At 47.8% G+C, this 17,160-nt stretch overlaps 1 protein-coding gene and 1 long non-coding RNA gene across 2 annotated transcripts; both read right to left on the bottom strand.

Moving 5' to 3' along the window:
• Positions 1 to 262: 262 nt before the first annotated feature.
• LOC135822739 (D-threonine aldolase-like) lies at positions 263 to 9,778 on the bottom strand. The gene is made up of 4 exons (XM_065335565.1): positions 9,460 to 9,778; positions 5,579 to 5,955; positions 1,606 to 1,792; positions 263 to 1,369 (listed from the first exon to the last, which is right to left on the bottom strand). Exons 1-4 carry the CDS (start codon positions 9,680 to 9,682, stop codon positions 897 to 899), a joined length of 1,260 nt encoding a protein of 419 aa, XP_065191637.1. The 5' UTR covers positions 9,683 to 9,778; the 3' UTR covers positions 263 to 896.
• Positions 9,779 to 11,875: 2,097 nt separating this feature from the next.
• On the bottom strand, positions 11,876 to 13,401 carry LOC135822738 (uncharacterized). Its single transcript, XR_010554536.1, has 2 exons — positions 13,049 to 13,401; positions 11,876 to 12,433 (listed from the first exon to the last, which is right to left on the bottom strand). It is a non-coding gene; the product is annotated as an uncharacterized LOC135822738 (long non-coding RNA).
• Positions 13,402 to 17,160: the final 3,759 nt, after the last annotated feature.

The following is a 17,160-nucleotide window of genomic DNA, read 5'->3' as shown; positions in this document are numbered from 1 at the left end:
AGTACTCAACCTCAGTTGCATGAGGGCAAGAGATCAAAAACAACGGTGCCCTGCCTCGAGACCGGCCTTGCCCTGGTGTGGAGTGTACGCATGACATCAGAAGATCCAATTCCGCTCGACCAAGACCCTATGCAGAACTGGATCGGCGTTGCACACTCTGGGGGGTTATGTACTCTTGATGAGGGTCTATATTGGTACAGTAGGAACACAAACAGGAAGCAGGAACACAAACAGGAAGCAGGAACACAAACAACCACCAAACTCAAAGCACGTGGATAACGTGGTAGAGAACCGTGAAGCCCCTTGGCAAAAACCCTCCGTCCGTTGCGGGTACGTGACAGCGGGGAGAGCAAGCAGCAGCGGGAGTTTGGAGTTTGGACTAAATTTCGCTGTGGGAGCTTGCACACAATCCAGCTGGGTTCAGTCAAACACTCATCTCAAAGGAAATACTTGTAAGTACAAGAACATGTTAAAAATAAACGCAACCTTGTGCGAGAATTTAGAAAAATGTGAAAACCTAAAGAACTAACCTGGATCCGGCCAGGCAAAACTAAACATTTTGGCAGAAATCTAGCTGAGATAAAACAGTGCTAAAGTAAGGGCTTCAGAGGCAAGCCAGATCCGAAAACATATTTTAAAAAGCTAGCGAGGAACTCAGTAGCCGATAAAGGTGGAACCAGAGACAGGCTTGCAATGTGAACAAACCAACGAAGAAGGCAAACACACAACACAGCTGCAAGGCCAGCAGGCGATGCAGTTGCACAGAAGTTTAGCCGTAATACTGCAACAGTGGGAAAGCCAATCGATAATCATCAGATATTTGTGAGCAAAGCACGATGGCGACCACATCTGGGCGTCAACTCACGGGTACGCGGACACGCCGATCAGAACCGCACCTAATGCCCAGGCCCGCGAGCAGAGATGGGCCACGTGTCCTCGACCGTGCCGTCGTCCGTGTTGACAATAATCATCTTGTCATACATGTTGACGGCGGGATCACAGTGACCGGGAACGAGGGTCAGAACACTGCCCACTGCCGGCACAGCGCTGCCCTCGTCCATGTACACCAGGCCATGCTCGTCTCCACCGCTTGAGAATGTGGCAACTGAGCAGCCTTGCATGCCGCTCACGTGAACCAGCGGTGGGCCCATGTCCAGCGAGATTGCCTTGGTGCCGGAATCCGTTACGGCCAGGCGCCGTTCCTCGTTCCTACTGACTACAGTAGTCAGCACGTACAGACTGTGACGCCAAGACTCACCGCTGATCGGGAGATTCCACTCGTCACGGCCGTACGCTGCGTCCATGAAGATGTAGGAGCCGGGCTGCACCTCGTTGTACACGCCCGTCTCCGCTTCCAGGTAGAATGTGCCTGAACACACGCACACATGCATGCACACGAACACACATACATGCACACACACGCACATACATACACATACACATTACTGGCATTGCATTAGCAACACAACAGCACAACAGCTCAGCCACGGAATAATAGAGAATGGGATCACGTGCAGACAGGCAACACAGACGCTCGTCGTGACGTCATTCGTATAACCTCTAGTAGCAGTGGTAACGTTACGTGAACGCAAGCACGGCACTTACCCGTGCCACCACCCGTGACAACCTCGCAGTCGATGCCGGCAGCCTTCAGGACGTCAACAACCTCCTTAGCCTGTGCAGCAATGCTGGAGACGGCCTCCTTGCGATCGGTTTGCACACGAATGTGCTGCAGCAGGCCATGGTATGCCTGAATGCCGTCAAAGCGAACGCCAGGTAAGCTACGGATCAGCTACAACAACAGCAGCAGCAGCAGCAGCGACAGCGACAGCAACAGCAGCAGCAACAACAGCAGCAGCAACAACAACAGCAGCAGCAACAACATATTCTTTACATTCCTCTTTCTCTGAGTTCTATCATATCTTCATTTTCTTGGGGTCTGGGCTCTTTTAGAACTACCGGTACTCAGTTCTGTTGGGCTACCGAAGTAAAAAATAAAAATAAACGAAAGGCCAAAAAAACAAAAAAACAAAACACCGCCATCACATGTAGTGTCCAGACCAATTGACGAGCACGCGAAAAAGGAGACAACTGCGCTACGCTCATCATACTGGTGTAGCGCGACAGAATAGGTAAGCTTACAAGGAGGCACAAACACGAATGAGAGAAGTGAACAAACAGTATTTGAACTTAGGTGCCGTCCATAATAATTATCGATCAAGTACACGAAACGAAAAAGTTTCGTTTACGGGTGGGTGGGTCGAGGAGAGTTTCTTGATAGCTGAAGAATCAATCCATTCTACTTGAAGTACATATAGCTGTCAAGTCAAATTATTAGAGAGGTTCCGCACTACGTAAAGTTGAGCAACTTTACGTTAGTGGGCGGGAAAACCCCGTGAATTCGCGAGTTTGCACTCCACTTACGGAAAGTTGTCTACGTAGAGTACGTAGATAGGGCTCTGATAACGTAGCTGGTCCGCAAGTGGATTGGGGTACAAATTTATGACTCTCTCCCCAGGTCGATCCGGTCGTACACTGCCGCGTTCGGAGTTCACTCTCCAGGAACTTGCGATTCCGCGGCCGCGTTGTTTTCCGCGATTTGAACAAAAGTCCGCGATATTTGAAAAATCATCCGCGATATTGTAGAAAACTGCCCTTGATACTTGAAAAGCACCGCGGTATTATTTCGAAAAGCACCCGCGATATCCGAGTCTTCCTTCGATGTTGTTTAGTTCTTCAAGCTCGTCAGCAGTTTACTTGAGAGATCCACACAAGAATGGAGAAGTTTCTGGGCAAATCAGCGGCTGAAAAGTCCAAAAATAAGGCTCGCGTCGAGTGTTGTCCAAGGATAGAGGAAAGCTGTCTTGTAAGCTCCTGTCGACATGTCAGGCAGTTGAACACAGTCGCAATCGAGTACAGCGCAGCACACGTGCATAATTTATGCTGTACATTCCACCGCATTACAGTTCAAGTACCAAAATTGGCCGCAATTTCCGTAATTTTACCACAATAATCCTGCAATATTTGACAAAATCCGCAATATTCCCCGCAATTTGTGGCATTTTACCTCGCAACTTTTTCCGCGATATTTCCGAAATGTCTCCGCAAGTTTCTGGAGGGACAGGGAGTTGCCAAGTGCAGCTACGTGATTTGAAAACTCCGTATGGCGGAACACAGATGCGCATGCAGTTGACGTAAGACTTTCCGTAGATCGACTACATTTTTTACTAACGTGATTACGTTATGCGGAACCTCTCTATCATTCATTCCAGGGTGTGTGTGCGGGGGGGGTCGTAACTAAACTTTTTCGTTCTGTGAAAATTATCGATAATGCCAGATGGCCCCTTAATTCAGTACACACATCAGTCCAGGAGTGAAACTGATGAAAACAACAATCTTTCCGAGTGGAAGGTTCAATAGACTTCTCGTGTGTGATGGCAGTCGTGAGTCAGACAAGTGAGATTCAAGTCGGCAGGAAAAGCGCAAGCTCCCATGTAGGGAGCACCACACAATTCCCTAAGTATCGCCAAAGTCACACCAACCTCTTCTTCACATTGTGTGGAAAACAACAATCTCTGAATAAAATACCTTAAATACGTGACTTCTCGCTCGATCACATCCGCACTGGTTACGGGAATAGAACTACCAATGAACACATAACTCAAATAATATTAATTACAGCTGGGGGGGGGGGGGGGGGGAGAGAGAGAGAGTCTTCCAAGGACGAATCAGAACACAAGAACTATAGCACTCCAGCAGGGCCTGGGAAAGAAAGGAAAGGGTTTGAGGGCTTCGCCTGTTAACACGTGTTTTAGGTCAAGATGTCTACGCGCGGAGATAAGGTTCTCTACGGTGTACACATCTGCTGGGTATCAATTCAAATCAGGCAGAAAACTGCCAAATTCGGAAGGTAAATTCCCAGTACTCATTCCACGTGACTTCTTGACGTGAACGCAGAGCAGAACAAGTTTTCTTTACGCTACGGGAACGCGATGAGTGTTCCAGGGATTCTTCACGCTGCGTTCCCGTAACGTAGAGCAGAACATCACCATTGCAGCGCACTCCATTACATCATGGAATGTGCACTTGAAGAAAAAGTGCAGTAAATCACTAATAACTTATAATAAGTCGGTCCTGATGTGGGATTAACCAAATTAGGTAGCTTTACAAAGTAACACTAACTGGTTGATCTATACCGGTGGTAACTGAAATCCGACCCCTGGTTTTCATGCTCGAGTGCAGCACCGGTTCTACATTGTTGCGGTCTCTATTTCGCAGTGCTACAATCCCGTTCTGCCGGGTGTTTGCAGTGTGAGCGCACCGCTCCAGGGGTCGGATTTCAGTTGCCAGTACTGTAGGAACTCTTACATTGTGAACACCATAATAGAAAAGCTGACAGGATCGCTTTTCTAAATACTACACGTGTACAGTGGGCGTAGAGGAGCAGCTGCGTAACAAGCATGAGCAATCAATAGAAAAAATTACTTGTAGTGTCACAAGAGAGAGATTGGAAGCTTTGTTACAACTCTGAGTTTCACGTACTGTATAAGCAGAAATATTCGTCTGGAATTTAATTTCGTCTTTTTCGTCCAAGGAGCTTTTGGACTAAATTAAATGTAGGACGAATATCGATTTGTCCAGCGTTTCTATACACTCTTATGACCCATGGACGAAATTTTCAACCGGACGAACTCCTTTTCTTTGGAGTTGGACGAAATTATTGACCGACGAAATTTTCTGCCTCTACAGTATTACTACGATCATCAGGCAACTGACACAGCTTCCAATCTCTCTCTTGTGTACAAGGCTCTGCCCTACATGGGTATTGAGCACTCTTCGGACAGTGAAGCACACCACTTGACTACTTGTAGTGTCATAGAAAAAAACTTTTAAAAAAGGTGCATTACAGCTCTTCAGGAATACTATACTACTAGAGTGCATTCATGATGAAATCTCAGCTCATGCATATGCGCCGGGTAACACTAAAACTTCTTGTACAGTACCCGTACTTACAGCAAGTCACCCTGAGCTGACCAGGTTCAGTACCGAGCGTCCCCTCGTAATTCACTCCAACACACACGCACACACACACACACACACACACACACACACACACACACACACACACACACCTTGACCTTGATCTTGCCCATTGCGTACGCAATGATAGCGAATGTCGGAAAGTTCAAGTGAGAACACGAGCGCAGAACTTGGCATGTCGTTTCAGGTCTCCTGGTCGACGAAACGGGCGTCCACAGACACATAGAAGAGGATCAGGAGCGGGCCGTGGCGGTGGAGTGCTACTCGCAACTCGTCTCCAGCCGGGACGATCTTGGCAACTCTCAAGCCAGGTGGTCACGCCGAGGTCCGCCAGGTCAGTCGACACCACATCTCGCCACCTCTTCTTCGGGCCGTGACGAGGATGGGGGGCACACACACACACACACACACACAAACACACACACACAGCACACACACACACAGCACACAGCACACACACACACACACACATACACACACAGCACACATACACACTTCACTCATGGCACATCAATATCGTAGTACTACTTTAACATACCTCAGCCAGCTGCAGGGCTTCACTGGGGCTGCTAACACCACAGCGTTTCTGCCCGACGTCAACGTCAATCACCACGCCAAACACAACGTTAGCGCTGGCCGCAATTGAGCTGATGTCACGCACATTGTCGGCATTGTCGACGCACAGACGAATCCGTACCTCAGGTAGACTTGCCAATTCTGCCAGATGCTCCAGTTTCTTGCGTGAAACAATCTCGTTGGAAACGTACACGTCCTTAACACCTCCCAGCTTGGCAAAGGTCTCCGCCTCGGTAACTTTCTGCGCACAGATACCGCTGAATGCGGAGTGGGATTGCGCTTGGAGCTGTGCCATTTGACCGCTCTTGTGGGCTTTGCCGTGTGGTCGTACCATGATACCTGCAAGGAGAAGGTATGCACGCAAAAAAAAGCGTCGCTATTGCCGAGTTGTCGTTTTTCGTGAAGTTGAAACTATGCAGTCAAATGGTGACTAAGTCTGAAGATTGGGTCGTTATTCGCGAGAAACTGGTACTGTAGAGGCAGAAAATTTTGTCGGTCAATAATTTCGTCCAACTCCAAAGAACAGGAGTTCGTCCGGTTGAAAATTTCGTCCATGGATCATTAGAGTGTATAGAAAAGCTGGGCAAATCGACATTAGTCCTACATTTAATTTAGTCCAAAAGCTACTTGGACGAAACAGACGAAATTAAATTCCAGACGAACATTTCTGCTTATACAGTAAGTGTTACCACTCGAGTTTTCGTTATTCAAGAGGTTGACTGTACCGTCTGGCCAATTCCCCCATTGAATGGGCTCGGAAATAGGCCATGTACATGATTGTAATGAATGATACAACAAACGAACCCTCCTCCTCCATGCGCTCTAAAGCCGACCATTGCTACCCTCGCTAGCCATTACTCACACCAACAATTTCAAACAACGAAGGGGTCACGGGTAAAAGTTTCCTTCTGACTGGTACCGATCACAGTTTTGTTGATACATGTAATAATGTTGCACCTAAACGACTGGGTAGTTGCCTGGTACTCGTATGCAGTTTACAAAAAAGATACCTCGCTGAATTACAGTACAATTCGCAAACGATCATCACCGGCAGCCTACCCGGTCCAAATATTTCGACTCTGCGCCGAAACCCCGATTTTCGCCGGATTTGACGATCAAAACCCACTTCAAAGTAAAAACTCTCGTTTAGGAAGGCCCCTGGTTTAAGTCCTGGTGGTGACGTCATTTGTTTCATCAGACTTTCCCCGTTTGCATCTTTCCCTCAAACCAATGAATGTTTGGGATCTGCTTTCCCATAATAAACCATGTTGTGCCATGGTATGCCAGTCCTAAATTGTAAAACCAGCCGACCCGATGCTCCAGAACAGTCCTGGGCGCTAAAGCTGTGCAGCATCCTAAGAGTATCAAGAGTCCATAAACAAGAGTACGCAACTGTGATCTCTTTTCTATGGACCAGATGCGCAGCGCGCTGCCTTCATTACACCATTCAGCTGCACTCCGCGTACTGCAGCAAATCAAACACCACACTTTCGCTCTGGTTTGAAACGAACTTTCGTATGGAACTGGAGTTCACACACACACACACACACACACACACACACACACACACACACACACATCCACACACACACACACACACACACACACACACACACACACACACACACACACACATACACACACACACATGCACACACACACATACGTACACACACATGTGCGCACACAGACACACACACGTGCACGCGTGCACACACACACGTGCACGCACACACACAGGCACACACACATACCGGCACACAGTGACACACACCTCAGACCTCAGACCTGCCCATCGCGGAAGCGATGATAGCGAACGGCTATGTTGGACACAGCAACTCACACACACACACACACACACACACACACACACACACACACACACACACACACACACACACACACACAAATACACATACGTACACACACATGTGCACGCACAGACACACACACTTGCGCGCGCGCACGAACACACACACACACACACACACTTACTTGTACTTGTTGCTCACTGCCAAAACTAGTCACGTGGGTCTCCCCGGGAGAGGGGAGAGAGACTCAAAAGGAATCTTGGAAAGATGACTCAATCGGCTATTGAACCGCCCAACGGCCGACACCCCCTGAAATCCCCAAAACTCTGGGTGGACTTCAAAATGATCCCACTTATGGGCTCACCACACCTCAGTAAGTGGGTGAGGACAAGGTGCAGAAAAAGGATTGACGGCATCAGGGTATCCGACCCGGGATCCAATTGCAGTTACCCCTGCCCCCAGTGAAGGTAATACTTGCTACTAGTGTGGGTGGCTAAATCAGAGTGGATCTGATACAAGCTTCACTAGCACCATTGATTACACAAGAGCTAATCTAGCCAGAAGCAGTCCATAGTTAACGGGTATGTATACTTCAAATAGAAAGTATATGAACCCTGAAACCAACAAGGGTGGCAGATACAACAACACACATTCAAGCAGCCGAGCCTGTTGGCAACAGACCCAACACAATCAGGCATTAGTGTACCCACCAACCGAACTAGCTGGCCACACATACGCACACACACACACACACACACACACACACACACACACACATACAGGCACACATACACACCACGTACCATGTACCATGTATACGCCCGTCGTAAGAGAAGCATGCAAATCTGCAAATGTACAATCATGTACATGTGTGTGCAATAAGCTGGGCCGCAAGTCACACAATCATCATGCCGCCTGTGTTTGGACCACAAGCATGGTAGAGGGGATACACTCATGTATTCATGTACATGTCAATGCAATTAATGTACATAATGTACATAAACAGTGCCGCGTCGCTTCACTGTACACAAATGCACTGACGTACACTGTTTTTTTGGATGGCTTTTTTTATTTTTTTCGCCCTCCCTCATTGATTTCATCGAATAAGGTGACGCGAAACATAGAAAAAAATGGTGTGGCCTTATAGCAACGATGGCGAACAAGATCTGTATGAGACAGATCAAGACTTGCGCCAGATAACTGTCTAATCCACACAACTGGCGAAGCCATGTGAATCGACCACCAATGCACACCTGGTCCAGGAGTACATCGGCATAAAACGGCCACACACACACAGACACACACACACACACACACACAAATGTAGAGGTCTTGTGAGTACTCGAACGAATCGAGCAAAACGGAAGAAGTGCTGGTACGAGAGGGTTTGAGTGCATGCTTTCAGAGCGTTACGGAGGCAAGTTACGTAATGAAGGCAGCGCGCCGCGCACGGAACCATAGCCACGGTTGTATATTCTTGTTTATGGACTCTTGATAGTATTTGTAGCCATAATTATATAATAGAGAGGTTCCGCATAACGTAATTACGTTAATAAAAAACGTAGTCGATCTACGGAAAGTCTTACGTAAACTGCATGCGCATCTGGGTTCCGCCATACGGAGTTTTCAAATCACGTAGCTGCCCTTGGCAACTCCGAACGCGGCAGTGTACGACCAGATCGACCTGGGGAGAGAGTCATAAATTTGTACCCCAATCCACTTACGGACCAGCTACGTTATCAGAGCCCTATCTACATACTCTCCGTAGACAACTTTCCGTAAGTGGAGTGCAAACTCGCGAATTCACGGGTTTTCCCCGCCCACTAACGTAAAGTTGCTCAACTTTACGTAGTGCGGAACCTCTCTATTATTCCCTTCATGTCTTCTACATGTATGTGTGTTGGGGGGGGAGGGGGGGGGGGGGGGGTGTCAGATGGCGAAATATTTCAAAGGCCTGAGCACTGCATGCATTGCAGACAGTTGTTAAAAAACATTCTACTATGCTGCCAGGATTTACAGACACGGTACTGACCTGGAAATTTCGCCATGCATTTCTCCAAGAGTGCCAAATTGTGATTCAGTGCTGCCCTGTCCACAAGCAAAGCTGGAGTGTCAATCCCTTCGAGAGCATCTTTGCTCAAGCACCCAGCAACGTCAGTATAAGCGACAGAGCTGTCCTTAGCAAAATACTTCCTGGGAGACTGAGCCATGACAGCCGCTTGATGAAAGAACCTTCTCTGAAGCCCAAGAAGCATGAAGAGTTTGTGTCAAAAGTGTGGAAATAATTGAAAGACCCTACAACTAAGCGCGTAGTACCAAGAGTTTATGGACTCTTCTGAGTCTTCGTATAGTACAAGCACATGTATAATATACCGCGTACCGGTACATACGATCGTAGACTACGACTACGAGTACAACAATAAAAGTTTGGTTTTGAAAAAATTAAAAACTATTATTTATATGGAAAATAAATAATTACAAAATTTATAAAACTTTAAAAGTAGGTTCGACGTGCGCGACGTCTACATGTACATATATTATGTACATGATGTACGTAGATCTACGTAGCTAGCTCCAAGCTACGAGTACGAACGCTCGTAGTCGTACCCGTACAGAAAGCTTTGCTCGTAGGATATTACCGCGGACCGCATAATTTTATGTATCGTATACAGGTATACGCGTATACGAATCCGATATTATTCTTTCTGTTGTTTTTTTCCCACGATATTCCAACAGCGGGCCAAATTACTTCTAGACAAGCTACGTCCAAATGAATTGTTGCATTGCAGCAAGTGGAAGTGATATCCTTCATGCCCGTTGTGTCCAAAAATAGGAATGATCCCACTTTGGAAAGTGTCTTGAATCATGTCCTACTTTCATAGTATTCTCAGGATTCAAATAATTGGTGTGTCATTTTTTAACAAATTTGTAAAATGGCATCACAAACTGGGATAATCGGTCATCAATGTTAGTTGATAGATATCACTTCAACAGTTCAAGGATTGCTAGTGGATGAAAATTCATCTGTCAACAGAGGAGTGAACTGCATTGCATGCTGCGAAAGCCGTGTTTTTGTACTTGTAAGTTGTAACTAGTGGTTGTGGTATACGGTGGAATTGGATAGGTAGCATAGCATCGCAGCCATGTTTTCGTTCTCACAGAGTGTATCCGTGACCTACTGTTCTTCATTACTGTCTTTAGTGATGGCAAGACCGCCTGACGTCGTCCAAAGGCCCTGCGGAAGCAATTCACTGCCCTCCTCGTCCATTCAGGGGCTCATTTTACACAAAATGGCAAAGCACCCACCATACCACCATACCGCACTAGTTATACCGACGTGGCAGGGAGAATTAAATTATATGCACCAAATGTTCTGGTCAATGACTACGATAAACTGGCTCTCATTTGCCACCAGCCATCCGGAGCAGCAGGCGAAGCGCCAGCACCGAAAAAGAGCCCTAAAAGTTGCACTTTTATTTTCCAAATCCGACCCCAGGCCCGGGAAATTTGAAACTCAGCTCAATATCGCCAAAAGAGACTATTTTTTATCCCTTGCTCACAAGAGCTTCCCTGGTGGTATCGTCTTGTTCCGAGGCAATGTTTGGGAAGGTGCGGGCATTAGCTGCCCTCAGTTTCGCGGAAAGCTCCAAGCGACATCATTTTCCTCGCTTTCTCGCCAGAGTTTTCAAGACCGACGCAACTCGTCGTCAAAAAGTACTCAGCGTGGATTTCGTGCCGAATTCCGCCCCAAACAATTTAGGCTGACCTCTCGCCACCAATCGAACCCACTGATATGTATCTACCTATACACGAGCAATGGTTTGAGCCCAAAGAAGGACAACTTCACAACGAGCATACTTTCTGAGGGTAATATTTTCTACGTATATCAGTATTAGAACACCATCAAGACGACAATTTGACCAGCAGAAAGACATAAAGTTGCACTACAAATACAGCAGCTGTATAAACATAAATAATTGAACAGAAAACTATGTAACTGGATCCCACCAAAAACAGTAAAGCATCCCAAATAGTATGCGCATACACATATACATGAAGGAAGGCTATGTTGCCACCATACACTGGCTACGCACACGGACATAATTCTGGAGAGCTGAGCATCAGCGTGCGCACACCCCCACACACACACACATCTGCATGCACGCGCGCACACCCACACATGCGCATGCACACGCGCGCGCGCACACACACACCCACATATACACATGCACGCGCGCACACACACCTGCCCTGTGCTGTCGAGCCACTGCCACAAGGGTTGCGTGGGCCTCGAAGGCACCGGAGAGAGAATAGGAGAACGCAGTCCCATAGATACACACACACGCGCACACACAAACACACACACACACACACACACACACACATGTACACAACACGTGCAAGTACACACGTGGCAGCTTACTACAAGAGAATCACACACGTTCACATGTGGGCATGAACTGTATTCACAGTTGGTCATACTGTCTTGGGCATATGAGGGAGGAGCAGGAGAGTGAGTACGTGACTCAGACACAATGCGCTTCGACATGCTAGCACATGCACCGGTTTCGGACAGTGGCAGAACGTGACGGAGAGAGAGAGAGAGAGAGAGAGAGAGAGAGAGAGAGAGAGAGAGAGAGAGAGAGAGAGAGAGAGAGAGAGAGAGAGAGAGAGAGCACCAGCGTTCCAGCTCAAGCTCCAATTTCTAGTTGCTTCTCCTGGTCACAGGAAACACAGAACAGGGCTCAGGCAGTGCCGAGGAAGTGCTTGTACTTGGTGCAGTGTCGTGAGCAGGATAAACTTCCAACATCTCTACACAGTGTAGCTCTTCAGGCGCACACGAAGACTCAGAAACCGGAATATACTTTACATGATGATTGAAAGTCCAGCAGCACAACAAAACTTCCAAGGACTGGTTTGGCACTAGCTTCCGTCTCATTGGCGTGTGCCCAGCCAGTTTTGGAAAGAAAGAGTAGACGTTCATTCCTCCTTCAACCTGCAATGAACTGGAGACAACACAAACCAACAAGACGACGATGGTTGTCATCAGCTCATGTGTTCACCACCGCAGTGCTACCATTCACTTTCCTGCTCCAAATGCACTACCAGGCTGCATGGTACTACTGTCGTGGACATGGAAATCAGGTCGCACGGATAGCGGCCCCAGGGCGCTGGCCATGTAGCCGTAGCACGGTTTATCATGCGCTGCTGATGGTCGCATTGGATCAACATGTGCACTGCATGCAACGTTCTGTACGCGCTGAGGGCGCCGGCCCCGGTCAATCGACTGGATTTCCATGTCCGCGACAGTACGATGTGTCGATAATAGACCGTGATTTGCATTTTCCAATGATTAGGACTGGTATTATTTCTATTATTCACACTTAGAAAGAAAACAAGGGGCAAGCTTTGATATGGATTATGTGGTTGTTGGCTATGTCACCATTTGAAAGAGGGTTGCAACCGTGATAGCACTGTAATATGAGTTTAAACCTACGTATTGCATGGTATACTCAAGACAACAGTTGGTGAGCAGAGAATTTCGTGCCGAATTCCGCCCCAAGGTTGTGCACAGCAAACAACTTGATATATCATTAGCCCTACCCTTGTGCTATACGTACCCGTTGTGCCGATCGAGCCTGAGCCCTCTACTCGACTCCACGGTCCAATGACATTCGGTCATCATGGCCAAATTCAAGTCACTCAAGTGTTGAGAAGTGTCTACGTCGTCGCACACGGCATGTGTCGACATACAAAAATATGTATACGATAGAGAAAGAACTACTGAAGAGCAACCAACTGGTTTCAGCATTCTCCTTCAAAGGATAGGTCGGTGGCAGAGGACCAAAGCCGGACAATAGTTGGAAATTCTCAGCGTTGAATTTCTACAGGCTGTAGATACCTGGAAAAGCTCGATTTCCCGCCACGGAAAATAAAAAAGTCTTGATTTGGGGTGCTGGCGCTTCGCCTGGCAGAGAAACAGCCAGAAGAAAAGCAAATTTTACACATTAATTTTTGTTAAAAAATGCCAAAATTAATTAATTTTAAAATGTTAAAAAAAGCCGAATCACCTCCCGGATCCCTGGCCGGCTCGAGGTGTACGTGTCGCACTTGCGTTATCGCGTGGACGTGGGTCTACTGCAGTACTGGTACCGTACCGGCGCGGCAACCCTGTACCGCGCACCGATACCCGATCACGGGCCCGGAATGTCGCAGGCCTCGATCGAGGGGTTACCGGGTTCAAGAGTACATGAAAACCGGTTTTCATGTACTCTTGCCGGGTTGCCACTTGACCGTGCTCCACTGCACCTTCCACCTGCCTTGGCTTGGGTCAGTCGGCAAAGGAAGAGAAGTGCAGGATCTCGTACGACACACACCTCCAAGTGACCCCGGTACGTAAACGAGGATCACCAAGAGAACCCAAGAGATGAACTCTTGCCAGTCTTGGGATCACGTATTGATTTCCGCAATGTTGACCCTGACCTGTGTTTGGATCGAATGCAGTTGAGAAGCGGAATGGTTGTCGTGCGACAAGGTGATGATTACTTAAAAGTCTTTGTGACCTTTCTTGCTCATTCATTTTCTGGTGTCAGCACTTGCGCGCTTTGCGATGGACTGTGTAGATAGAGGGGTTGCGAATGTCTGCTCGGTTGATTCAATTAGTAGAACAGCAACTCCCACTATTGACTGTACATTGAATAGTAATAACCAGCATAACCCTCTTACCCCAGAGGAAAGGATTCGCAGTGAGACACCAATCGCAGGGGGCGAATGTCACTCTGGCCCTACGCAAGGACGTATCAAGTTTTCGTCATCAGTGAGTTTTCCCCAGCACGCCCTCAGGCAAATGCTCATGAACGAAGCACAAAGTGTGAGCCTGAGCACAATTTGCACAGCTAACAGAGACCTGAAGTTGTGCGTGGGGCAGTACTATGACTTTCGGGACTTCGTTTCAACCACCTTCGAAGGGTATCAACGCTTGAAGGCTGAACTGGTCCGACATGCGTTTGCTTTCACGTTTACTGAACTAACACGATCGCCGCGCATTGCAGACGCCAGTGAATTCTTCGTCCTGCATGCTGAGGATGTGACGGTGGATGACCTAGAGGAGATGGTTCACCTTCATGCAGCTCTCACCGCCGGAACGGCCGAGTCGCAAAGCAATAGAGGTCCACTCCACCGGCACATCCCGTGGCGCTTGTCGTTGCCGATTTCCGCCGTAGCGCAGCTGTGCGCTTACTTTGCGTGCAATGGCGGCGGCGGACTAGCTCTGTACGAATCCCTGGTCTATAACTCGCGGTGTGCATGCAATCCGTCACATCTGTTTCAATGTGGAGACCACGTAGACGGTACTGAACAGCCCTGCTGCACTGGGTGTGCGCAAAGTCGGGTGTGTTCGGCACCGGGAGACGCACATGCTAGGTCATCACACCACCAGTACTGTACCCCGCCGCATGCTATGGAAGCGAGCGAGTCGTTTGACTGTTGCCATAGCTACAATAACGGGGACGCGCCAGATGACGATACGAGTACTATCAACGGCGAGCAGACACCGTGCCGCTGTTCTCATACCGGTAGCATGCCGTATCCGACGGTCGGCCAGGACAGCAGTGCCTTTGCTAAGGCGTACGCATGCGCTGTGCCATCACCCGTCTCTCCGGCACGATCAGAACGCGACTCCGGTGCCAGTGGAATGGACCCTACGTGCAACGACTCTACAGGCACCGACATGGGATGAAGCAACGCGCGCCTCTGGTGTCGTTTTCTACCGCCTGTGTGTTGGATATCTGAGCAACTTGGCATGGATCCTACTTGTAACGTCTCTACAGTCACCGACATGGGATGAAGCAACGCGCGCCTCTGGTGTCGTTTTCTACCGCCTGTTCGTTAGATATCTGAGCAACTTGGCATGGATCCTACTTGTAACGTCTCTACAGTCACCGACATGGGATGAAGCAACGCGCGCCTCTGGTGTCGTTTTCTACCGCTAGTGTACTGGATAACTGTGGCTCTACCTAAGTACTGCACACTGTGTGCGCGAGCACTGATATAAGTGTGTACATGCAGCAGAATAACACAGTGTACTCGACCTGGGTAGAGAGGACACAGATGATAGGCAGTTTTACTGCTTCCGTGAAGCATCATGCAAATGTCCAATGAACCCGGCGGCCCGAACTTGAGGTGAGCTAGCCCCTTGGTTTCTGGACACCATGCAACTGACTTACACAACAACATGTGCATGGCTGTTGTTGACAACAATACCGACAATATTTGCTTAGTACGGCTTGCCAGCCATCCCTTCTCTGACGTATTTCATGACTTGTTACTCGTTTCTTTTCTTTCAGAATCTTCTCCGAATTCTGTGAACAGTATTTGCTTTCGACACACGTGTGTTTAGTTTAACCGCAGCGCTGTGCAAGTGAGATATTTTAGCTTATCTCACAACTACCTTGACACAAGCGCCCATATCCCCCTCCGAGTGTGCAACAGCGCTATCTCGTGCTCTCCTATTTTCTTGTAGCTATATACTTTACTAATTTGAACACATACTTATCCTGCAATGAGACTAGCCACTTGCTATGCGACCAGCCTTTGGGTCATCCAAATATAGTTGATTATTATCTTTGTCCTTACTCGATTACTTACTCCAATGATAGTTGCCTGATGATTGCGTGAGCATGAAACTTAAAGTAGCAGCAAACAAGCCTTGATTGTCCTTGTTGTTCTGTTGTGTACTCCAATGATATAATGCATCTCCTCCCGACTTAGTACTTTTCTTGTCCGTCATATCCGGAGTTCCTCATCTCTCTGTTCTTAGCTCAATAATGCACCCGTGTAACTGTCATGTCCACCCAGCTGATCCTATTGATTGCGGTTCCGAAACTATTGCCGCCTCGCCGCCTATTTAATTATCATTTACTATTCCCTCGTTAGTAGATAATCTAACGAGACTTACCTTGCAACAGGTCTTGCAACTGAAGGTGAAAGAAGCGTTGATTCGTACTTATGATTCTGGGGTACCCTCAAAACAAACATAAATTATCAGCATTTCAATTCGTTATTACAACAAACTTTAATAGATAATTGAAAAATCCCCAACACGGCTGTGCTATGTCGGCTATTCCTCAGATGCAAAAGATCGTATATTTCTACACACACGCCATGTACCATGTATACGCCCGTCGCAAGAGAAGCACGCAAATCTGCAAATGCAATGGATGTGCACCCCCAGATTTTCTCTTATAGCAACTATTGCGAACAAGATCTGAATGAGACAGATCAAGACTTGCGCCAGATAACTGTCTAATCCACACAACTGGCGAACACACACACACACGTACACACTCAAAACGCGTTGTCGTTGCGTCTTTCTGCTTTATTATGTGTGCTTTGACCTTGGTCCTGCATGGACAGCATGATCTTATAGTTATACTGAGGGTTTGGCAATCCATGGACATGGGCCAGATGTCATTATAATTTTAAAAAATAATAAGTAATCCTCTGTAGTACATGTGCTATTTATAGGGATGCGGGCCGGGACTGGAGCCTGTGCCTGTGGAGGTCGAGTAGAGATCGAGGCTCGGGATGAGCGCGCACGGGAGTCGGTATTTGACGACTCCAGCTTCAGCGCTCATACATGCACCCGCGTACCCGTACCGTAGAACACAATGCACACGTCCAGGCCAGATAGATTTGGTCTACGTCCGGCCGGTCCATCCGGTGCTTTTTTACA

This window comes from Sycon ciliatum, chromosome 8 (assembly GCF_964019385.1).
Source record: "Sycon ciliatum chromosome 8, ocSycCili1.1, whole genome shotgun sequence".
Classification (NCBI taxonomy): Eukaryota; Metazoa; Porifera; class Calcarea; order Leucosolenida; family Sycettidae; genus Sycon; species Sycon ciliatum.
The sequence above is the reverse complement of the archived record's forward strand: the minus strand, read 5'-3'. Positions and strand labels throughout refer to the sequence as shown.

Excerpts from the sequence above, each read along its gene's own strand:
- LOC135822739 (XM_065335565.1), bottom strand. The coding sequence starts at position 9,682 with ATGCTTCTTGGGCTTCAGAGAAGGTTCTTTCATCAAGCGGCTGTCATG. Across the intron at positions 1,793-5,578 it reads AAGCCCTGCAGCTGGCTGAG|CTGATCCGTAGCTTACCTGG; the intron begins GTATGTTAAAGT and ends CTGTTGTTGTAG. Across the intron at positions 1,370-1,605 it reads TGTCACGGGTGGTGGCACGG|GCACATTCTACCTGGAAGCG; the intron begins GTAAGTGCCGTG and ends GCGTGTGTTCAG.